Source organism: Cuculus canorus, chromosome Z (assembly GCF_017976375.1).
Source record: "Cuculus canorus isolate bCucCan1 chromosome Z, bCucCan1.pri, whole genome shotgun sequence".
NCBI classification, from domain to species: domain Eukaryota; kingdom Metazoa; phylum Chordata; class Aves; order Cuculiformes; family Cuculidae; genus Cuculus; species Cuculus canorus.
This window is the reverse complement of record NC_071441.1, coordinates 75,937,930-75,961,910: the sequence shown is the minus strand read 5'-3', so window position 1 is coordinate 75,961,910 and position 23,981 is coordinate 75,937,930. Positions and strand designations below refer to the sequence as shown.

At 49.6% G+C, this 23,981-nt stretch overlaps 1 protein-coding gene across 6 annotated transcripts in view; it reads right to left on the bottom strand.

Annotated features, from left to right (window-relative positions):
• CTIF (cap binding complex dependent translation initiation factor) overlaps positions 1-23,981 on the bottom strand; it is a 160,913-nt gene that overhangs the window by 16,023 nt on the left and 120,909 nt on the right. For all 6 annotated transcript variants that reach the window (XM_054053528.1, XM_054053530.1, XM_054053532.1 and 3 more), the window contains one exon: positions 2,881-3,036. In XM_054053528.1, coding sequence (XP_053909503.1) covers positions 2,881-3,036 — 156 coding nt within the window. The remainder of the gene's footprint in view (positions 1-2,880; positions 3,037-23,981) is intronic.

Genomic DNA, 23,981 nt, shown 5'->3' with positions numbered 1-23,981 from the left:
GGACATGTAGACCCTTCCTTCTCCCCCTACCCTGCTTTCCAACTGGCAGATCAGACGATGCGTGCAGAGGAGAATATAGCAGAGCCACCCAGGACAGGAGTTCGGCACGGACCACATTTGTGCCAAGGGGCACAGCCACTCCCTTGGCTCCCAAAACACTGCCTGTGTGAGGTGACAGCTCTGACCCAAATTTCCTTTGCTGTGATTAAGCACTCGTTCCCATGGCTCACATCAAAATGCAGCTGTCTGTCTGCTTCCCTGAGGATGGTGATGAGTGCTGGTTCGATTAACTGGCAAACCCCAGCATTCATCACTCCAGCCTCGCCTGAAATGAACTTCTCTTTTGAATTTTTTTTCCCAGCCCACAAAACCAACCCACCCACCCCACTCAATATATAACACTGCCATGGCCACCCGAAGCCCCAGCCGTGTCCCCAGCTCCTCCTCACTGGACCACCCAGCTATGATGTCCTCGCTGCCACCTTCGCTTCCTCCCACCTGGCCCAGCTCCACAACTAATCTTGGTGTTAATAGGCTTTTATTTGGGGGGGAAGGAAGGAGCTGGAGAGAGGAAGCTTTGCAGGGGGAAGGGAAGAGACGTTCCTGCCTCAGTCATCAGGCAACTTTCCCCTTCCTCTTGCTCCCTCCCTCGCTGACCTTTGGCTGAGTCTGCCAAAGCTAAAAGGAAAAGGGAAAAAGGAAAAAAAAATAAGACAGAGAAACTAAAGGGCAAGAGGAGCTGAAAGGACAGGCAGAGGGAGAGATGTTATCTCGCCTCTTGTAATGATTTATCATCAAAGGATGGGGGGATGGAGGCAGAGGGAGTTAAGCATGATGGTGGGCAGCACGGAGGGGCTTTGCTGGGGATGCCCAGTGGGCAGAAGTTAGGGGTGAGGGGCTGAGATTGTACAGGGGGATGTATGTGCTGATCAGCAGGAAGGGGAAAAAAACATGATGAGCATTACCACACCTTGTGTCCTGAGGCAAGTGGAGGTCCCAGGCCTCATAGGCCATGGTGACCTCCCATTCTGCCCTTGGCCACAAGCCCGCGTGCTTCATGGAACTCGTCAAGGGATGAGCACCCTGCACAATTAGGGAATTTCCACCACCTCACAGAGCACCTGGCAGGTCCAGCCCATGCCAGTGTCCTTCCCCTCTCTTGAGTGCAGCTCGAAGAGCTCACCACCACCTTCTCTGCCGCATCTATAGCCTGGCTTTGGCTCCGGCAACCATCTCAAAGCCTGGCATCCATCGCTGCCAGACAACAGGTGGCCCTGTTCTCCTAGGCTGTCCCTGTTCTCCTGGGCTGTCCCTGTGTATCAGAATTAGATGATGGCAGGAAAATGAGGCAGCAAGATGAAAACCCATTCCAGAGCCACGTAAGAGGAACAGTATGAGGCAAAGTCACAACCCTGCAGAGCGAGCAGGCACAGATCAACAATTTCAGGGCAGGAGAGTTGGAAGACTCAGGTTCATCCATGTGACTTAGCTAAGAGTTGTCTTCTCTGAGAAATGACACCATGAGGACATAGCTGTCCTGCTAAAGAACAGAAAGATGTATTCTTAAGAAGTAAATTTATGTATCATGTCTTGACATAATTAGTAAAGGCTTTCTATGGAGCTGCCCTGCAGCAAAAACTATCCCTGATACATGAAATTCATGTCCTTACATGCACCTCCAACTCACGATATGTCCCAATGTACTAGCAAAAAGGGACTGCGATGGCATGGCAAGGGCAGACAAGAGTGGGCAGGAAAAAATGCTGGCAGAATCAGGGCTGGGTTGTGTCACAACTGGGATAGGAAGCGGAGGGGAATGGGGATTGCGCTAGACACCAAGATCTTCTCCATAAGGTGACACATACTGCTGTGGGCAGAGATTTTGGGGAAGCTGGGCTATTCTTAGCATCCCTCTCCCACCTCCTCCTCTGGATACATGTGCCTCACTCTTTCTCACTGCTACAATCACCGTCTGTGAACTCTACTCACAATATCACTGCAAAGACAAAATGTTTCTGGCATGTTTGCATTCATAGAAAACATTTCATGTCTGTAAAAAAGTCATCATTGACAATTTCTTTATCCTTCCCTTGCCTAAGGTCTAGTGGAGAATTTATTTCACAGCAAGTTATTTACAGCCAAACAGAAGCACTACTGAGAACTTGAGATTCACAGCTCCAGCCCTGGGCAACGAGGTAGATTTTTCTGAGAAAGTCTTCTACAAGCAGAAGCAGGAGACAAACTTGTCTTTAAAATAGGATGGAGGAAAGCCCTCTCCTGCTCTTGTGAACACGAACGCTTGAGTTGCCCCTTCTGTTTGTCCTTACCAAGGTTTCTGCCACCACTGTGACCCATGGGGAGGTCAGGAGCTCAGGCTCTGAAATGAACCCATCAGGAGGTCTGGTTCCAAATTGTCCCCAAACCTGGTGGCATGGCTGGGTTTCTCCTGCGCTAGGTGGGGACCCCACCTCTCTCCTCTCTCCTCTTTCCTCTCTGAGTCTATCTCATCTATTCAAGTGGATTCACCTGCTTTTAAGAAGCTTTTCAAGCCTCTTTGGTGTGGATTTTCACAACGTTGGGATGTGCAAACTCAAACATTGGGTCTGCAATCCCAGCGTTTTGGCTGTGCAAACCCTTGGAGAAAGCCGTCTGGCTTGGAGCACGTGCTTTTAATCAGCAGAAACACAATACGCAGGAAAACCCAAGCACCCCTGCAGAGGTAGGTATTCTTGGGATGAGAAGTGTTGATGCTGGCAAAGCAAATCCCTAGGAAATATAAAGCAAACACCTACGAATCCTGGGCACCTCAGCACTGCAACTTCACTGCAATGCAACGGCTTAGCCCGCAGGTGCAGGAGGACGAACTCTGAGGGCATTTACCTCCCTGAGGCAGGTATAGATGGGGCAAACAAGGACTCGAAAGGGCTCTCCGGTGCTGCTCCTCATGGTGCCGAAGACTTCGCAGAGAAAGGTGATGAAGCCCAACCAGCGCTCCACGTCCCGCTGCTGCAACTCCTCCCGCATGGTGAAATCCTTCTGCAAGAGGGACAGAGACAACAGGCTGCATCAACAAAACCGCATCACCATGGGGGAGGCAACGGCCATCTAGAGAGAGAATTAGGAGGAAATTGAAACTCGGGGCGAGGGGTGGAAGACAGACAGACTGACTCTTTAGTAACGGTGGGGAGATTACTCAATGCACGCGGAGTGGCTGGAATTTCAACACAGGAAAGACACCAGAAAGCAGGTACTGTAGAAATATCACCAACACCTGCAATAACTGTCATGGCTTGCACTAGAGACAGCGTCCTCCGTGCCCTGCTCTCCCTCTTGGGCAGACAGAGGGATTCTTTATCATACGCACAACCAAGATTGAATAAAAGCAGCAACAAAGAGGTTAAATGGAATGCAGGAGAAACACAATGAATGCTGGTAGCCACGCCAGGTTTGGTGGCCCAGGCGGACCTGCCCAGGCTGCTTAATCCAGTATCTTCAACAGATCCAGTGTCTAGTTGGGGGCATTCTAATGGTCTGGCTGTTTCCTGGGATTTAAAATATTACGGCAGCGACTGGCTCTCTTCCTGACCAGAAGATCAGGGGAGCCCAGGCATGGCATTAGAAGACCACGCTGCTCCTGAGCTGATGGTTGCCAAGACCAACGATTAACCAAAGGATGTGATTTATGGAGCAACATCAGGAGGAAGCATGCAGGAAGATTGCTGCCTCTTCATCAGAACTCCATCTGGGGAGAAAACAAGGGGATCGCCCAAAGGCAGGATATGAAAAGTGATGTGTGTGTTGGGGGTGCACAGCAAAGAGCAAGGGCAATGCAGAAAAGCAAATAAAAAACCTTTCTAGAGGATGGCACAAGAGAGTGCATCACATTCAGAGCCAAGAGATCTTCCCTGGGCCCTCAGTGATGCTGCAGAGCTTCCTGCAAGGTGTCACAAGCAGCTCCGCTTGTCTATCTCCACAGTGACCTTTTCTTCGTATTAAAAATGAGTAGACACCAAGTAGGGGAACATTAAAGAACAGGACAAGTTCATTCTCAACACTGTGTGTTCCCACTGTGGGTTGCACAATATTTGAAATTCAGCAACTAAATAAATTACTGTATATCTATTTAATCTCAGTTTATTCCTACTGCCTGAGACAAAGGGCTTTGCTGCTGCAAATGCTCCGACCTGCAGCTGCACTCTGCAAAGCCATGGAGATATGAAAGCCACCACACTAAAGATCATTCTCAAGCCCTGCACAACACACTGCAGATCTTTCTTTAGAAACAGAGGTAAGTAAAGCAGCTGCTAAAGCAGGCCAGGCAAAAGCTCAACAGTTAATTTCACGACACAATAGTACGCATAGAAGATCCAAGACAGGAGTTATTTATGCATTTTCATTACAAAAGGAAAAAAAATAATATATTTACATATGCGGGAAAAAGAATTGTAAAATAACCAAGGCACTTATTAACTGAACAGTGATGACTAATTCCTCTCTACACCCATTTCTATAAGGCAGTTGCCCAACTGCGTCTGTGACTCCGAAGTCAATCTGCAGCCAAAACCTGTTGGGTCTTTCCAGAGTCTCTGGGGGAGTTTGTAGAGTTCATCCTTTCATTATCCAGCCAGTAACAGGGCGGTGGTTGGAGGACAGAGTTATTTGCCAGCTCAGGTTATCACACCAGGGTTATGAATTACTCCTTCTGGAATTCCAACATCAATTTTAACAAAAAGAACTCAAAGAGAAATAACCTCCTGATTACCGAGAAATTAAAAAACAAGGCAGAGCAACCCGTGCCCCCTCATCTGTGCCATTGGGGACCTTCAGCCTCATCCCCCTCTGACCTGGGGCAAAGATCAGCCCTTGCACCCAGGAGATCTCCCTGATTCCCCAAGACCTCTCCATCCCTGGCAGCAGCTACTAAGCTGTCCCCTGCATCTCACACAGTGTCCCACCTGGGCCCCTGAGCCATCTTGCCCCTCCTGGGGATGGCCACCAGCAACCCCCTTGTCCTGCCTGGGAAGGTCCGTAGCGATGAGCCTGGGGAGCTGGGGCATATTTGGGGATCCCTGCAGCACACTGGGAAATTCGTAGCAGCTTGGGAAAACCACATGAGCTCTGTGGTTCCAGGTTTCTGGGAAAGAATCAAAACTACCACAGGAAAGTCTCCTCCTTCCCATTCCTGGTTCAAACACATCACTCTGCTCTGCAGCCTTGGAAGAGACAAAACTTAAACTTCAATACTTTCTGTTTCTTTCTGTTAAAAACCCCACTAAACCAACCAACCAAAAAATTTCCATGAATAGCCTCCAAACCAAACTTATCAGGCTCGGGATAGGAGCTGGGCAGGAAGTGATGCCACCACCCATCACTCTCATTGTCACCCAGCAGAAATATCAATGAATGCTCTACTTTCAACTTCATAGATGAAGAAGATGACTTGCAAAAGAAAAGGGACTGGCATCCTTTCCCAAACCCCTCAATTCACCAAAAGGTTTGCGTAGACTGTGACAGACCCCCATGAAGGATGAGAGTGTGAGACGGAACATGGGATGAATGCAGACGTCACCATGAACATTGTGACCCAGAACGTGATATCGCAGAGAGAATAATTGTGCTCCATTTGAGGCCTCAAGTTGGGCCAAATTTTGCTGGTACCCATGGAGAAATACCCTGGGAGCAAAGGGAGATCATTTGCGTGCACTCTGCGTGAGTGGGGCTGATACCAGTTTCTCCAACAAAGTAGGAAAAGAACCTTGCAAGAGGTAGGAATTACATTTCATGGACCACGCCTGCCTACAGGCAAGAGGCTTGCCCAGGACTGAACCTTCATGGTAGGTACATTCACAGCACTAGGGCTCTTCTGAAGCATCCTGAGATACTCATCTGCTCCAGCCCTGCAGGGTGGTGCTACACCAGTATCATGGTGGCCATGAGAAAGACTGCCTGGGGGGCTTTGTCCTTAAATCTGTTCTTCAGACAGTAGGTTTGACCAGTACCATGGCATGCACTGATGGGCAAGCAAACATGGATGCTGCCTGGGCAGAGGTGTCCTAACTTTCTTGAGTTGTCTGCACTTGAGGAGACCACTGCTGTGATCTAGGTAACTTGGTCAATGGAGTTACACATGCAATTCATCTCGCTGCACATTGACTGTGCTCTTGGAAGGACCCATGACCCATCACACTGAGCACGGAGAATGCGGAGAGCAACTCAATTGCTTCTCCAAAGGCTTTGCAACCAAAATGGATGAGGCAGACACAGAGCATGGGAGAGGTAATGAGCTGCCCAACAGTGAAGAGTCACTCAGCAGAGAACAAAATTCACGTCCTGCGCGCCCGGAGCACATCTAATACAGCCATTCCCTGACCCGTAGACCTCTGCACCACCAATGAGAAGCCTTGAGGAGGTTGAAGAACGCTGAAACCAGACGGCCAGGTCGCTGCCCTGCCCAGTGAACTTTATTTGCTCTGGAAATGCCTCAGAGAGTTATACAAAAATAACCCGTGGATTGGCTTGCCCCATGTTTAGGTGGTGATGTCAGGGCAGTAAGCAAATTATCTTTCATCACTTTGGCTGTATTTTTAAACATGAATTGTATTACTAATTTGGAGTGCCCTGGCCTGTAGATAATCTGAGCGCATTTACTGGATGACCTTCCTTCAGCGCCCATACTTTAAAATAAAATGTATTTATACGAGGTAGCAGGGTTGACATCCCTTCTCTGCCTTGTTGGAGAGAAGAGTTCATTGGGAAACACACAAGGAAGTAGAGGGGATGCCAAAGAGACCTCTGAAGAGGTCTCATACAGGACAATTTTGGGACATAAACCAGAACACTAAGCATGTTTGTCATGTTGGGGCTCACCATATGTGATGACTAGGTCAGGGATGTTCATGGATGGGCACAGGAACGCAAGCCACAGCTCAGCCCGCCCCCGACACCCTCCACTGGACCCTTCCTAAGCACGGCAAGGACTCCTTGAGCTGGAACTCCCGATAAGCCTCTGCCAGCAATGCAAACAGAAAATGCTTCTATTCTCGGGACAGATATATCAATGAATTCTCTGCTTTCAACTTCACAGATGAAGAAGATGACTTGCAAAAGAAAAGGGACTGGCATCCTTTCCCAAACCCTTCAATTCACCAAAAGGTTTGTGCAGATTGTGATGGACCCTCCTGAAGGATGAGAGTGTGAGATGGAACACGGAATGAATGCAGAGGTCACCACGAACATTTTGACCCAGAATGTAACACCACAGAGGGAATAGTTTTGCTCCATTTGCGGGTTCAGGTTGAGCCAAATTTTGCTGGTACCCATGGAGAAACACCCTGGAAGCAAAGGGAGATCATTTGCATGCATTCTGCGTGAGTGGGGCTGATACCAGTTTCTTCAACAAAGTAGGAAAAGAACCTTGCAAGAGGTAGGAATTATGTTTCGTGGACCATGCCCGCCTTCAGGCAAGAGGCTTGCCTAGAGCTGAACCTTCATGGGAGCTGGACTCGCAGCACCGGGGCTGTTCTGAAGCATCAGGAGATTAACTTCCTCCTGACGAGCTTCTGCCAGCAATGCAAATAGGAAATGCTTTTGTCTATGGGCTTCCCACTCTTGCACCCAAATCAAAGCCCATTCCTCATCTCATTGTAGATGCAGACCATCAACGTTTCCTGTGCTTGGTCCAGACATGAGACCAGGACTCTTAAAGACCAAGAGCCAAAAGGACTGGACACTCCATGGGAGAGGAGGAGAATCCATCCTCTTTCATTTTTGGTGGGCATCAGAGTCAAGTGGGATGAGAAGCAGCATTTTGCCACCAGTCTGAAGCCCTCACTCCAGCCCAGACAGCTGCAGCTGAAAATTCACTGCTCGATAGTTGGCCGCAGGTTTTTTTAAGAGAAGTCCCAAATAACTGCCCCACATCTGGGCCCACCAACTCATGGCTAACTCCTAGAGCAGCAAGTTGGAGGGCAAAAGTTTAGAGTGGGATAAAAATGTGGGTTAATTTAAGCATCACCACCTTCTGATGGAAAAAAAAAAGACACATTTGGGCTTGTTGCTCTGTAAACAGAGGGCTCTTCCTCGGGCAGCCCTACTGTTTACTCTGTCATTGTCAAGGAGGCAGGAAATACTGAGTCAGAAATACTGTGTATAAAGAAATATATACTGGCTAGATATGGGTGCTGGGTGCTATATAAAAATGTGAGAGAGGCTGTGCTAAATACTTGATCTTACTGGAAATGTGCTACAAAAGGTTGGAGCCTTAAATGGATCTTTGGAAAGGGGCTCAGATAAATAAAACAGGTTGAAGGAGGGAGGTGGAGGGTAGGGGTTGGGATTGCACCCTTGTTCCGCTGTGCTGGAGAAGAACGCCCTCCACCTGCTCCCTCTCCAAGCCTCCTAGGAAGGGCTCTGATAAATGACACTTTGCGTGCTTAACATCACTGCATTAGCGCCTATTTAGTATTTAAATAATACCTGTACTTAGGTTCTGATTTGGAGGAGGTCTGGAGCACAGCTCTGCTTTCTGGGGAGTGAGATGAGCAGGTTATGGCTCCAGCATGTGGGAGAAGCTCAGGAGGTGCTGGAGAAACCTGTAGCACCACCAGAGGTTGATCAGCCACCTGCACCTGTGGATGCTCAGGGTCTCACCAAGCCCCTACATAGCAGAACTATCACTCACAGCTTCATCAGGAACATCTCACTCCACATGGACGCCACTACACGAGGTCCTTTGACGTACTAAACCACCAGAGATAGCTGGACATGTGGTGGCACCATGAGCTCTCCCATGGGCTCTACTCTTCTTCCAGCCACCTGCAGCAACAAGCCTGGCCTCTCTGCCTGCACCCCACTGACAGTCTCCAAGGACCAAACTATACGAAGACCCCACCACACCCTCCTTGCCCATGCTACTACCAGCCCAGGGACAATAAGACAAAGCAGAGTAAGACGATGATAGAAAACCTGCTTTGAGCCAACAACTTCTAATTAGGACTGAGCAACAGTAGCACAGGAGGCTAAGATTTATTTCCAAGTGTGTGTGGGCTCCTATCACCTCTGTGCCCTGATGGAAAATGGTGACTACGTACTCATCTTCCTCTGCAAAATGTTTTGGGGCGTGTGACTGAGACATGCAAATCATGGCAATTATTATTACTCCAACAAAGGAATTATTGACATTTAAAGCAGATAAAGCTTTCAAATTACAGGTGACACTGTGTACCCAGCCTTGCCGAGGTCTCAGCTTCACCCAGCCATGAGGCATCTCACTCCCACAGATTTTCATAACTCCATTTCCTCCGAGCTGGATCTGTGCCAGATGAATGTACACTGGTTTCTTCTTGGGATATTTTGGCCACTTTTAGCAAATCCTACCGATGGCCTTCAGCATGGACCTGTTTTCACGATGACCACAGCTCTCTGAACATTTCTAACCATAGAGTGAAAATACGGTTTGGGTTGGAAGGGACCTTAAAGCATATCCAATTCCACCCCCTTGCCGTGGGCAGGGACACCTCCCACTGGATCAGGGGCTCAAAGCCTCATCCAACCTGGCCTTAAGCACTTCCACGGATGGGGCAGCCACAACTTCTCTAGCCAAATCACAGATGTCTTTAAAATCCATTGAATGGCGAAGGTCCAAGTTACCAGGACCGTGAATACCACCCCATAGGCACCTACCACCCATCAGCCAACCACCAGATGATATACAACTTGCATTAAAGGCCACCAACCAATTCTACAAGGACAACTCATCAAAAGTCATGCAGCCATTGGACAGACACAAATAGTGCTCATTCATTTCAAAAGGACTTGTGCACAGGGCAAAGAAAGATAGATCAGAAAGCTCCTGTTTTTTTCTGAAGGAGATGCTGAACAAAATCCCAGGATAAGGAACATGCCTAATTTTAAATTCCCCCAGTTTGGGCAACTGAGGCAGCTGCTACCCAGAGCCAACAGGAGCTGTGGGTACTTCCCATGTCTCCAAACACCCTGAAGGGACCAAGTGAGTGGTCACTTGAACCTCCTGCCCCCTGTATGGGAAAACATCTCACCATGACCTCTCTATCTGTCTCCAAATCTGGGACCAACTGCAATTAACCCACCTGACAGGGGTGTTTCATGGCTTGAGCCACTGATTCCTCGGGGGCCACATAGGTGCAAGCAGTTAATTATTCATTCAGTCGAGGTTTAAATCAGCCAGGTGGGAACATAATAATGAATGTGCAAACAGAAAAGTGTTGCTGTTAACTGAACAGCTGCTAGAGATTTTGGAGTGCACCACCTGAGATGAACAGGAGGGTGAAGAAGCACGGTCTGCACACCAGTAAAACCCATTTTGTCCAGGTGAGAAAAATCTTACTGAACACACAGAGAAAGGAGAGCAGGGAGAAGGGTCAGCCCAAAGGACATTCTTTGGTCATAGTATCATAGTATAGTAACGGTTGGAAGTTAAAGATCATTCAGTTCCAATCCTCCTGCCATGGGCAGGGACACCTCCCACAGGATCAGGCTGCCCAAGGCCCATCCAACCTGGCCTGGAACACCTCCAGGGATGGGGCAGCCACAGCTTCCCTGGGCAACCTGGGCCAGGGCCTCACCACTCTCATCGCGAAGAAATTCTTCCTAATGTCCAGTCTAAATCTGCCCCTCTCCAGTTTATACTCATTCCTCCTGGTCCTGTCCCCACAAGCCTTGATGAACAGCCCCTCTCCAGCTGTCCTGTAGGACCCCTTCAGGTACTGGAAGGTCACTATAAGGTCTCCTCTGAGCCTTCTCTTCTCCAGGCTGAACAACCCCAACTCTCTCAGCCTGTCCTCGTAGGGAAGGTACTCCATCCCTCTGATCATCTTTGTAGCCCTCCTCTGGACTCGTTCCAACAGCTCTATACCCTTCTTACATTGAGGATTCCAGAACTGGACACAGGATTCCAGATGAGGTCTCACAAGAGATGAATAGAGGGGCCGAATCCCCTCCCTCACCCTGCTGGCCACGCTGCTTTGGATGCAGCCAAGGATATAGTCTGGCCTGTCCAGGTCCCTCTGGATGACATCCTGACCTTCCGCTGTGGCAACTACACCACTCAGCTTGGTGTCATCTGCAAACTTGCTGAGGGTGCACTCAATCTCGCTGCCAATATCAATGATAAAGATATTAAACAGCACCGGTCCCAGTACAGACACCTGAGGAACACCACTTGTCACAGATCTCCATCTGTACTTTGGGCCATTGACCACTACTCTCTGAATACGACCATCCAACAAGTTTCTCAACCATCGTCTACCCATCGAATCCATCTCTCTCCAATTTAGAAGGATGTTGTGGGTGACTGTGTCAAAGGCTTTACAGAAGTTTAGACAGATCACATCCGTTGGTTTACCCGTGTCCACTGCTGCGGTTACCCCATCATAGAAAGCCACCAAGTTGGTCATACAGGACTTGCCCCTGGTGAGGCCATGCTGGTTGCCATTAATCACCTCCCTGCCCTCCATGTGCTCTAGCATGTGCTTTAGCACAGCATAGGTCTCCTGTCCTTCTCTCTTGTAGAGAGGGAAAATAATCAGAATTGAGATGTGGCCACGCCCTGCGAAGACCCCATGTACCACAGGTCAGCAGAGCTTAGTGCTGAATTGCAGTAAATCTCATTTCCACCAGAATGCATTTGCATCTCCACTGACTTGCCAAGGCTTATTCTCCAAATAATTTTCAAGTGGAATAATGCACGGAGCAAAAATACCCTAGAAGGGAGAGCGGGACGTTCTGGGAGCTGCTGTTGCTTTATCAGAGGATGTCTGCCAGCACCTACTCCAGCAGAACCCAGGTGACAGAGTCGTCTCTCCCTTGTTACTCAATTTTTATCGCTGCCCTGCCTTCCTAGCACGTTTCTGGATTCCCAAACACGTGCCAGCGTGTCAGCTTAGTGATAACCACAGTTTATCATCACATTAAAGCCCTGTTATCCCATGAACATGGAGATGAACACACTGAAAAACAGCAGCACTTGCCCCAGACAGACCTTAAAGTGAGTGGATGATATGGAAAGACAGCAGGACACGCAGACATAGGGAATCAATGATACCTTTGAGAGCCAGAAGCCAACTTCTTGGTTTTGTGGAGGGAGACTGGTGTGAAGACAAGGGATTGCAAAGACAAACAAATTAATCCTTGTTGGATTGTTGTCAGAGCTGCCGAGATGCTCATTCAAACCAAACCTACACAGTTGTATGGCCTGGAGGAGGCAGCTCCCACTTGGCAGGCTGGCTCTTCTGGAGTGTTGCAGAAGTCAAGTTCCAGTGCTGCAACAACCCCGAGGCAGTGATGTGCCCTTTGCTTTTGCGACTGTATGGGAAAACTTTGTGTGGGAAAACCTTGGGTCACCTTTGAATGTCGAGAGACACTGCGCATCCTCACTCCGCCAGCCGTTCCTCAAGACAGGAACAAAGCATCCAGGCATCGGTTGCCTAAGGAAGTGGTGGCTGCCCTATTCCTGGAGGTGTTCCAGGCCAGGTTGGATGGGGCTTGGAACCCCTGATCCAGTGGGAGGTGTCCCTGCCCATAGCAGGGGGTGGAACTGGATGGGCTTAAGGTCCCTTCCAACCCAAACCATTCTATCATTCATTCAATGTTCCCAAGAGCATCCCGACCCCAGGCCAGCAATTCCTTCCTGCTACACAGAGGTGGTAGGAAGAAGGAGGATCAAGCACAGTGGATCCCTGCCCATCCCACGTACCGCAGCAGCACTGGCACACCCACTGCATGGAAAAACATTAATATAAATATCCCATCCCCCAAGCCGTGTTCCCCAAAGCAACAGCTCAGTCTAGAACCATGCTGGTTTGAAGAATCCGTCAAGCAAGTGTACAAGGGTTGTTTTATATGGCTGAGGATGGCTTCATGGGCAGCTTTCAAGCCCTCTCCCACACCAGAACAAGCTGAAAGCCCCAACACCACCCCCAGCATCTGCTCAGAGGCCACTTCTGTGCCTGAAAAAACACTCATCCCATGCCTAATGCCAACTCTGTGTGATGACCGTGACCTCAGTGGTGGCTGATGGATGGATCCTGCTTGCAAATAGTGCAGCTGGAGATGCCCAGCCTTGCAGCGCATGCCCGATGCTCTAGGGACCAACTGGATTTTGCCAGCAGGCTGCACTCTTATTTTAAACACTGCACATGTGGTGTGTCCTCCTTAAAAGACAGAGGTGCTGAGGGGTCTGTGCTGAGGGTCCATGGGGACAAGCCAAGCTTGCTAAGAGAGATACAAGAGGAGGAAAAGCGGCCGTGGAGGCAGATGCTGCTTTGGCCAGGCACAGTGGCTGGAGAAATTCCACCTGCATTGGAAATGAAGCTGTGCCCCATTGAAACACCATTCTGCTTGTGGATGAACGAAACCAGGCAGGGAAAAAAAAGCAAGTAGCTAATCCTGTTTGCCATCAGGAGCTTTTCTGCATGGGGGCTCCTGGTTAACATTGGCTCAGTTCTAGGAGTGATTTTCTAGGATGCCTGGGAGCTGGCTGCAGGATAATTTCTCTGCAGGATGCTAAGACCTTTCTAGCAAGTACGTGCTTGGTGGTGCTCTACTGTGGAGTGGGACCATCCATTTGCAGAGCTAGCTGTGGAGTGCAAGGTATGGTTGCTCAACCTTGCTTCTCTGCAAGCCAGGACCAATGGATGAATGAAGTCCTGGTGGCTTCCCTCATCTACAAAATCTGCCCCTGCAGAGAGCCCCTGCAACAGAGCCAGGTGGTGCAGGGAAGCAATCAATCTTTAGATGGACCTCAATGGACAAAGATGGACACAAAGAGATCCAAGAGGCATGGGCCATTACAGAATCATAGAATGGTTTGGGTTGGAATGGACCTTTAAAGGTCTCCTCTACTCCAACCTCCTCACAGTGAACGGAGGCATCTTCAAGTCCATCAGGTTGCTCAGAGTCCCATCCTGCCTGACTTTGAATATCATTAGGGATGGGGCATCCACCATTTCTCTGGGCAACCTGTGCCAGTGTTTCATCACCCTCAACGTAGAGTATTTCTTCCTTCTATCTAGTCTGAATGTGCACTCTTTTAGTTTAAAGCCATGACCCCTTGTCCTATCACAACAGTCCCTCCTAAGAAGTCTGTCCCTATCTTTCTTCTAAGCCCCCTTTCAGCACTGGAAGCTGCTCTAGGATCTCCTTGGAGCCTTCCCTTCTTCAGGCTGAACAACCCCAACTCTCTCAGCCTGTCCTCAAAGGCGAGGTGCTCCAGCCTTCTGATAACTTTTGCGGCCCTCCTCTGGACCTGCTCCAAGAGATCCACATCTTTCCAGTACTGAGGACTCCAGAACTCCATCACAGCCAGAGATCTTGGCTTTCTCATTTCAAAGACAGTAAAAGAAAGATGGATGATTGAAAACATGATGAGTGGGAGAGACTAGGGGTTCTGCAGGCAACTGGCCAGGTCCGTTGTGGGATGGGCTTTCCCTTCACTTGCCCAGAGATCGAAACTCGTCAGTGAGTAGGGAACCAGAGGAGTTAACAGACTCCCAGCCAGAGATATTTGTGGCACCCAGAGTTCGTGTAAAGTTTCATACCAGGACCCTTTTCTAAATTCTTTCGGTCATGGGAGAAAACATTGCAACTGTTTAGTCTGCAGGGAGGTGGTGGCTCTGGCCCAGCACTCAGCGTTGCTGAGCAAACATGCTGGAAAGGAAAGGGGCTGACAACCCTCTTATCTCCTCTGCCTGCTTTTCACCCTGTCTCTGCCGCCGCTGCGGCCCAAGTATCCAATGGGCACTGCATACTGGCGCTGGAGCTCCTCGCTGGAACTGCATCTCAGGGCTCCCTGGGATGAGGGACAAGCGACCTCTGAAAGCCAGGACCTGGAGGTGAAGTATGAGTCTGCTAACAACGTTATTTAGACAAAAAAGCTCAGAAAATGTTTCTCAGGGGCTAATATTTACAAATCGTAGGAAGCCAGGGAAATGTTGTATTTGGCTATTTTTCATTTAAATGGATGTAAAAGATGCATTAATTTTTTCTGGTCATTTCCTGAAATATGGGTCACCCTACAGTACCTCTGAAGCTGCCCACGGGTGCTGAAAAAGCTGAGGTTACAGAAGACAGCTGCAGAAAACATTAACCTGCAAAACCCCTCAGTCCCTCTGAACTTCCTACCTCTAAAGGGATATATTTAGTAGCGTATTGGCAAAGAGGCTGACTGTGACCATCACCCTGTAAGATCACTGGATGTCATAGGCGGGAATGTTAAAAGAGATGCAAGAAAACACACCTTAATAAAAGAAGCAGAAATAGAAAGGTTTTGTTTTTCCAGCCTGACACTATTTCCTTAGCCATCACACACTTTGCTCTCACTGTCTCTGCTTTCAGTTCCTGCTGCTCCTGGACTGGAGACGATATCAATGGGTTTGAGTTTCCAGCGGTAGTAGAGACACCCCCCCTAGCCTGTATTTATGAAAGAAAGAAAGAAAGAAAGAAAGAAAGAAAGAAAGAAAGAAAGAAAGAAAGAAAGAAAGAAAGAAAGAAAGAAAGGAAGGAAGGAAGAAAGAAAGAAAGAAAGAAAGAAAGAAAGAAAGAAAGAAAGAAAGAAAGAAAGAAAGAAAGAAAGAAAGAAAGAAAGAAAGAAAGGAAGGAAGGAAGGAAGGAAGGAAGGAAGGAAGGAAGGAAGGAAGAAAGAAAGAAAGGAAGGAAGGAAGGAAGAAAGGAAGGAAGGAAGGAAGGAAGGAAGAAAGAAAGGAAGGAAGGAAGGAAGGAAGAAAGAAAGAAAGGAAGGAAGGAAGGAAGGAAGGAAGAAAGAAAGGAAGGAAGGAAGAAAGGAAGGAAGGAAGGAAGAAAGAAAGAAAGAAAGAAAGAAAGAAAGAAAGAAAGAAAGAAAGAAAGAAAGAAAGAAGGAAGGAAGGAAGGAAGGACCACTGATGAGACCAGAGGACGTGTGACAATGAGGTGGCATTATCCAGCCATACTTTGTTTACTCCTGTCCTCAAGACTCAGACGCTGTTTTTTGCATCAGTATCAGCCCTGTTTCCCAACTACGTGTGGGACAGGGACCTGAAACACTCCTTAGGCATCTCATTTCTCACCATGTATCCTCCAGCTTCTCTGTTCCCAGCACTCTTCCCACCAAAGTCTCTTCATGTAATCATTTTGCATTTGCTCGTTAAAGTGTCAGCAGCATGAAAAGATGAGGCCGTGCAAAACGATACCCACCAGGGACATAAACGGGATGTGCACTCCATGGCAGCATTGATTCTCCAAATCCAGATTTTGACAGACAGGTACATACAAAAACATCTGGACTTGAGTCTAAGCCTGTCTGGGGGATGCAGAGGGCACCCATGCTATGACATGCATGCTGCAGGTCCCACAGGACCATCTCTCCAAAGTGCCACTGCGGCAGGCAAGCTGTGAAGACCAGTGAAAATCTGCTTCTGCTTGAGCACTTTAATCAGGCTCTACTTAGCTGGAAACTAAAAATGGTATAAATTCTTGTGGCTCAGCTAGAAGTCCTTTAAAAGAAAAGAGGTTTCCAGAAGAGGTCTGGCTGGTGAGCACAAAAGCATCCTCCTTATCCCACCTGCCTGCAGCCAAGTTATGCCAGGGATGAGCAAGGCACAACCCACCTTATTTTCTCCCTTCCCAGGCAAGAAAAACAGGTGCTGCCCTCTCTGATGTCCCTCTAGCAAAACCCCAGCACCAGGCTGGTGCCTGCGTCAGCTCTTGCTTTGATTCAGGAGGTGACATCCCTGGCACTTGTTCCCCCAGCGAACCCCTCTGCGGGAACGATGCTTCTTCCATCAGCAAAGTTGTTGTGGGACGTGGGGGTTTGCAGGGTGGGTCTCAGGCAGGGTGATGAGCTGTGGGGGCTTATCTTGATGCTGAGGAGCCTCGGGAAAAGCGTAGGGAACCAGATAAGAGCAGGGCTGGGGATGGCAGGGTGGCTGTGGGCACTGGCAGAAGGGATCTCCCAACCCCACAGCATCTCAAAATCCCCACCTCGAGGTGGCTGCACAGCCTGAGCCGGATTTATACGGCAGCAGGCAGGAGCAGATGGTCTGTCAGGAGGGTGCCTTAGGCCGGCTGAGTCTCTGGGCTGGCAGGAATCTGACCCCGCATCCCAGGGTCAGATCTGAGCCTTTTGGGAGAAAACGGAGAGACGGAGCTGATGCCAGTCCAACCTGGGTTTGAGGAGGTCCCAATGATTATGTGCCACCCTGCTTTGAGTGCGGCAGGTGGAGGGGCATCCTCGGGCATTTCCTCACCTCTCTGGGTAAATGGATTTTGAGGGTGGTGTTTCTTCCTTTGCTGCCCCTCTTACTAAAGCCCCTTGTGTGGCCTCAGGCAGGGAGCAGCTAGGACCCCACCCCACCGGTAGCCTGCTGCCTGGACCTGGCCCATTGCTGCAGGCAGGCTGCAGGAAAGCTGTGCAGTCCGCAGTCTCCACCTAGAGCCCAGCAGAGCCTCTGCTCTGTGTTGCCTCCGCGCTGCAGCCCACGCACAGGACCTGCATGGGTCCCACCACCCAAAGACCCCTGGTTTGGACTCGACTGTACTTTTAGCAGGCAGCAGCTTAGCCAGGGATGCTCCTCACTGCCACCACCAGGACCACCACCACTGGAAGATGCTCAGACAGGGCATCCACTGGCCAATAGGAGATGGTGGGACACCAAGCACCACAACCACGTGCTGGACCAGGGGCTGGTTCCCACTGTGGCCTTGCAGCCTCAGCCCCTCCGGGATGAAAAGCAGCCAGGAGAAACCACACACAACTTCTTTATAGAGTAAAGGTGATGGCTATTTTTTCACAATACACTGGAGTACTGCAGTATCAAATCTTACCATCACAAAAAGTCTAACATGCGCTTCTTGAAACTAAAAGGTTTTTTTTCTTCTTGCAACTTAGTCCTGCTTCCCATCAATCTCTCAGCTGCACAATGCCCTAAGCACCTTCTCTGTGCAGACCCATGAGCTGTGCTGGATGGACTCCCATCTCCCAACTACCTGCAGGGCAGTGGGGATGACCTTCTTGGTGTCCCCTGTGACGTCCACTGGTGGCTCTACAGCCACCTCCAGCTACAACTCACTACCTGAGTGGCTGCAGGCCTTGAAACCCACCCCTGGGCTTGAGCTGAAGATGATGAGGCCGATGGTAGGGGGGATGGAAATAGATGATCTTTAAGGTCCCTTCCAACCCAAACCATTCTATGATTCTACGTGCACTGCAGCCCCTGCAGACAATTTAAATTGCTGTTCAGCTCAGCTATTCCCAGCTTGGAGGGTCTCCGGTGCTTGTGCTTCTGTTCCACCATCCTCCTTCCTATCGGTGGGAATTTGTTGCAGGTGATTTTTTGTTTACAGCCCATTAAAACTCCCAATCTTGGGTTAAACACCTTTTTGTGCTCCAATAAATCCCCCCTCATCTCACCACCAGCATCCAGGGAGGCAATGCCTAGCGCTCTGTCGCCTGCACCACATCCCTCTGACATCAAAAGGCTGCCAAGGAGCTGGATGGCTCCTACAGCCACGGCTCCACTTGGGGAAAGCGGCAAGTTTAACGCATGAAGTTTGACACCTTATCTGGGGCTCTCTAATAACTCACAGACCCGCATGGGACCTGTCTGCCAGTGACCCCTGTAACCTCAACAGCAAAGCAGAGCGAGTGTTATTGCTACAGGCAGACGGCAATGGCTTGGCCAGACTCACGGGTAACGGCAGCGCCAGCTCCAATTGATGCCCAGCTCTGCCCCTCACCTGCTGGGGAGGGCAGGGTGCCAGCCTGCTCCCCTGGCTCCCTCTCCTGCCCGCTGCCGACACTTGCACAGGTTATGTTTTGCTCTGGATGACTACAGAATCATAGAATCCCGGGTTTGGGAAAGACCTTTGAGATCATTAACTCCAGCTCTACCTGTCCTCTACTAAATCATGTCCCTGAGCACCTCATCTGCCTGTCTTTTAAATCTCTCCAATGATGGGGACTCCACTGCCTCCCTGGGCAGCCTCTACCAGGGCCCGAGAACCTTTTCCATGAAGGAATTTTCCTAATGTCCAATCTGAACCTGCCCTGGTGCAGCTCGAGGCCATTCCCTCCTGTCCTATCACCTGTCACTTGGGAGAAGAGACCAACACCCAACCCTCTACAACCTCCTTTCAGGCAGTTGTAGACAGTGATAAGGTCTCCCCTCAGCCTCCTCTTCTCGAGGCTAAACAACCCCAGGCCCCTCAGATGCTCCTCATAACCCCTGTTCTCCAGACTCTTCACCAGCTCTGTCCCCTTCTCTGGATGCGCTCCAGCCCCTCAATGTCTTTCTTGCTGTGAGGGGCCCAAAACCGAACCCAGAATCCAAGGTGTCTCCCCAGTGCCGAGTTCAGGGGCACAATCCCTCCCTGCTCCTGCTGGCCACACTGTTACTGATCCAAGCCAAGATGCCATTGGCCTTCTTGGCCACCTGGGCCACTGCTGCTCATGGTCAGCCACTGTCAACCAACACCCCCAGGCCCTTCTCCTCCAGGCAGCTTTCCAGACACTCTTCCCCAAGCCTGGACCTGCATGGGATTGTTGTGTCCCAAGTGCAGGACTCAGCACTTGACCTTGTTGAACCTCAATGCAAAATAATAATTAAAAAAATAATAAAATAGTTAAAAATACTAAAATAATAAAACCTCAGTTATAAAATGATAAAAATAACAATTATAGATCTAAAATACTAAATGCTGTGTTACAGAACTACAAAGCATCCTCATAGACACAACTGGGCTCAAACAAGAGGGAACGTGTCTCCTTCCTGCTCCTCCTTTTCTCTGTGCTGGATAGCAGGAGGATGCAGGCAGCTGGGGATGCTCCTTGGAGCCTCCTTGTCCCACTCCCACACAAAGACTATGTTTATGTGTGTATATGTATATCCCTGGGCATATAGAAAATAAATCCTATCTGCAATGCTGCATTTAGCGTGCAGTTTTTGCTGGCAAGTCCACAGTTTACAAGACCAGGCCAGTGCTGTCAACACTGGTGCAGAAATGTAAAGAAAAAGGTTTCCAAGCTCTGCAACTTTCTGCAAAACCCTGAATGAAGGTGTTTACCCCAGGGCATCATCATTTGCTACTCCTCTGCCTGAGCTGGGCTCCTGCAGAGCCAGCAGGGCTCATGCACACATCAATCCTGAGGTTCACCATTGAGATGTTCCTCATACTCCAAGAGGGGCAGTGGGGAGCAGCTCAAGCTGAGGAGGCTTTCCCCACTCAGTGGTGGCTTCACCTTGGGAAGTGCTCATCAAACTCTTCTGGAAGAGAAACTAAAGGCAGTGATGTTGGGCTCATGCAGAGATCAGAGAGACTCCATGGAGCTGGGACTGCAAACCCTCACAGCTGCAGGACTCAAGATGCGCACCTTTATCATGGAATGCTTTGGGTTGGAAAGGACCTTAAAGCACATCCAGTCCCACCCCCTGCCATGGGCAGAGACACCTCCCACTGGATCAGGGGCTCCAAGCCCCATCCAACCTGGCCCGGAACCCCTCCAGGGATGGGGCAGCCACCACTGCTCTGGGCAGCCTGGGCCAGGGCCTCATCACCCTTATAGAAAAACATTTCTTCCCAAGATCTCTTCTCAATCTCCCCTCTTTCAGCTTAAAACCATTTCCCCTTGTCCTATCTCAGCACTCCCTGAGAAAGAGCTGCTTTCAGACTTGCTCCAGGGACCTCTGGAACTTTCCCTCCCCACTATCTTTCAGTGAAGCATTGTCTCAGGTGCCTCCTGGGCAATGTCTTTTCCAAACCAAGTGGTACCACTGTGTTTTCTGTGCATGAACTGCATCACCCATAACTAAATTAAATTAAAAACAGGCAGGGAGAGAGGGCTGATGGGTTTTGCAGTCAATGCTGAACATGGCATACAAGTCAGATGCTCTCCAGCTGTGCTGAGATGCTCCTGCCTCCGTCTCTGTCAAGCCACAAACCGTTCACGGCCAAAGACCCAGACCTCAATCATATTAAGTGGAAAAAAGAATATCTTCCTTTTAGCATTAACCATCCATATTATTTCCATGTTTCAATTCCCACAACATTCACTTGTGTTATCATCCTTGGTATCGTTATCCTCAGAATCCCTGCGACGCAGAATGGGCTGCTATCACTGGGAGGTTAAGTTGTTTACTCAAATGAAGAAGAAGCTAAGGGAGAGGAATTTCAGCTCATTCCTCCCAAATCCTCACGCTTAGCACAGTAAATAATTCTCTTTGCATTCTGATTTACCAAAGGGAATCAATTGATTCTCCAGTAACCAGTCCAACAACATCTTCACCCTAAGAAGGCATTCAACCTAAATCTTCCACTTCCATCCCTCAGATGGGCTGACAACAACAGATTTTTGACCTCCTGACTGGATGCGCCCCTCCACAAGTGGTCACATTGGCCATCTCAAACCCTCCCGAGTCCACTGAAACACAAATGCAACCTCTCCCAAAAGTAAGGGATTCTACTCAAGTTTCTACAGCCAGAATGAAGCACACCACCAAACCAAAGGCCATTCCTGGGGCATCAAGAGATTAAACTAAGACAATGAAGAGACCCTGTGTGGATACGCATTAGGGCGTGCTGTGGACTATCCAGTAGAAAATCCATGGGTCTCTTAGAGAGAGTCCAAAGGAGGCCACGAAGATGATCCAAGGGCTGAGGCACCTCCCATACAAGGGCAGGCTGAGGGAGTTTGTTCAGGCTGGAGAAGAGAAGGCTCTGCGGAGATCTCACAGCAGCTTCCAGTATTGAAAGGGGCTCCAGGAAAGCTGGGAAGGGTTTCTTGATCAGGGAGTGCAGAGACAGGATGAGGGGGAATGGTTTGAAGCTGAAAGAGGGGACAGTGAGATGAGATCTTAGGAAAATACATTTTCCTGTGAGGGTGGGGAGGCCCTGGCCCAGGGTGCCCAGAGAAGCGGTGGCTGCCCCATCCCTGGAGGTGTCCAAGGCCAGATTGGATGGGTCTTGGAACAACCTGATCCAGTGGAGGTGTCCCTGCCCATGGCAGGAGGTGGAACTGGATGAGCTTTGAGGTCCCTTCCAACCCAAACCATTCCATGATTCTATGATCCAATAGGGTATGCATTAGGGTATGTTGTAAAGTATCCAACAGGATATCCAACAGGGTATGCAACAGAAATAGCCCTTCTCCACTGGCACCAAGGCATTTCTAACCGCAGGGATGTACCAGGCGCTGGCTCTGGCTGCACGCCGGCATGTGCTCTGCAGCGGGCTCTGCTGCTCTGTGTCGAGATGTGCATTTCAGGGTGGGTTTTTTTTTTTTCTTATTAAAAGAAGGTATCAGCCTTCTGTTTGATGTGTTGTTGGCTGTGGTTGCTAAGGGGACCAGTGTACAATTACAGCCCCAGTGATGTCCACTCTAATAATACACTTGGCTTTGCATAGCTCAGATGCAGACACAGCTCTACTATAAAGAGCACGGCCATTTCAACAGAGGAATACTCCAACTTATGTTACATGTGAAGGGTTTGTGGCACATTGCTTAACATCCCCCTAACAAAAAAAAAAAGCACCGCAGCCAGTACAAAACAGTGAGTGAAACTATGACAAGCAAATATCTCTTGCAGTAGTCTTACTTATGATTCATTAATCAAGAATTAACGGGGGGCTACAGGAAAGCTGGGGAGGCGCTCTTGATCAGGGAGTGCAGGGATAGGATGAGGGGGAATGCTCTCAGGCTGAAAGAGGGGAGATTGAGATGAGATCTTAGGAAGAAATGTTTTCCTGTGAGGGTGGGGAGGCCCTGGCCCAGGTTGCCCAGAGCAGTGGTGGCTGCCCCATCCCTGGAGGGGTTCCGGGCCAGGTTGGATGGGGCTTGGAGCCACTGATCCAGTGGGAGGTGTCCTTGCCCATGGCACGGGATGGAACTGGAGGGACTTTAAGGTCCTTTCCAACCCAAACCATTCCATGAGTCTATGATTCTAATAAAGTATTTCTAGAGGGGTGAAGAAACCACCCATACATTCACCAAGATGTTCTTGCACGCCCAAGCTCCCCAGCGCAATTCAGCCAGGCCCATCCCAAGTACAAACACAGGCCCAAACGACTCCTCGTACCAAACACAGAATCACAGAATCACCAGGTTGGAAAGGACCCACTGGATCATCGAGTCCAACCATTCCTAGCACTCCCTAAACCATGTCCCTCAGCACTTCATCCACCCGTTCCTTAAACACCTCCAGGGAAAACACCATACCAAACTCAGCAAAGCAGAAAATCAAACCCAGATGACCTCCCTCAGTGCTGAGCCCCCAAATGGCAGCACCTCTTCCAGTCTGACCAGCAACCCATCCCATGACCCTGCTTTCTCCCTTCAGCACCCTGAAATTTTCACAGCACCCAATTTCAAGACTCAGACAAGGTTTGGGACTAAAACCAGAATTTTCCCAACAGATTTCCTTAGAGCCGTAAAGGGTGCAACACTGGTTGTGTGGATGCTCTGTAGAAGACCTCCCTGCAGGAAGGGGCATGAGACGACAGCATTCCCGTGCTGTGCTGATGGCATCAGTTTTGGGATCAAAACAAGTTCCCCAAGACAAGCTGCAAACATGTGCAGTCCCGGAGCACGAGCACCTTGGCAACAGTGGAAAATACAAGAGGAGCCAGGTTAAATTGACAGTTTATTCAGTTTATTGCCCTTGTTGCTTGTTTTAAGTTCCAGTGGGGCATAAGGATGCTATACTGGGATGCTGGTAGGATGGCTCAACAGGTTAATGTATTAATTTATGAGATCCTTCAGTGGGGCTGAGCTGTTGCCATCGCAGTCCCAAGAGAAAGGGACAAACAAGCCTGTACAAAACATGAGCATCTGCTGGGAGCAGATGGGGGGGCGGGTGGTCCAGCCCCAGGCGCCAGCAGCACGGGGTGGGGATCACGTTGATCCCGATTTATCACACCCCGGCAGAGTAATTCCCCAGCCTGCCGGTGCCCGGCAAGCCGAGCTTCTTACGTCCAGG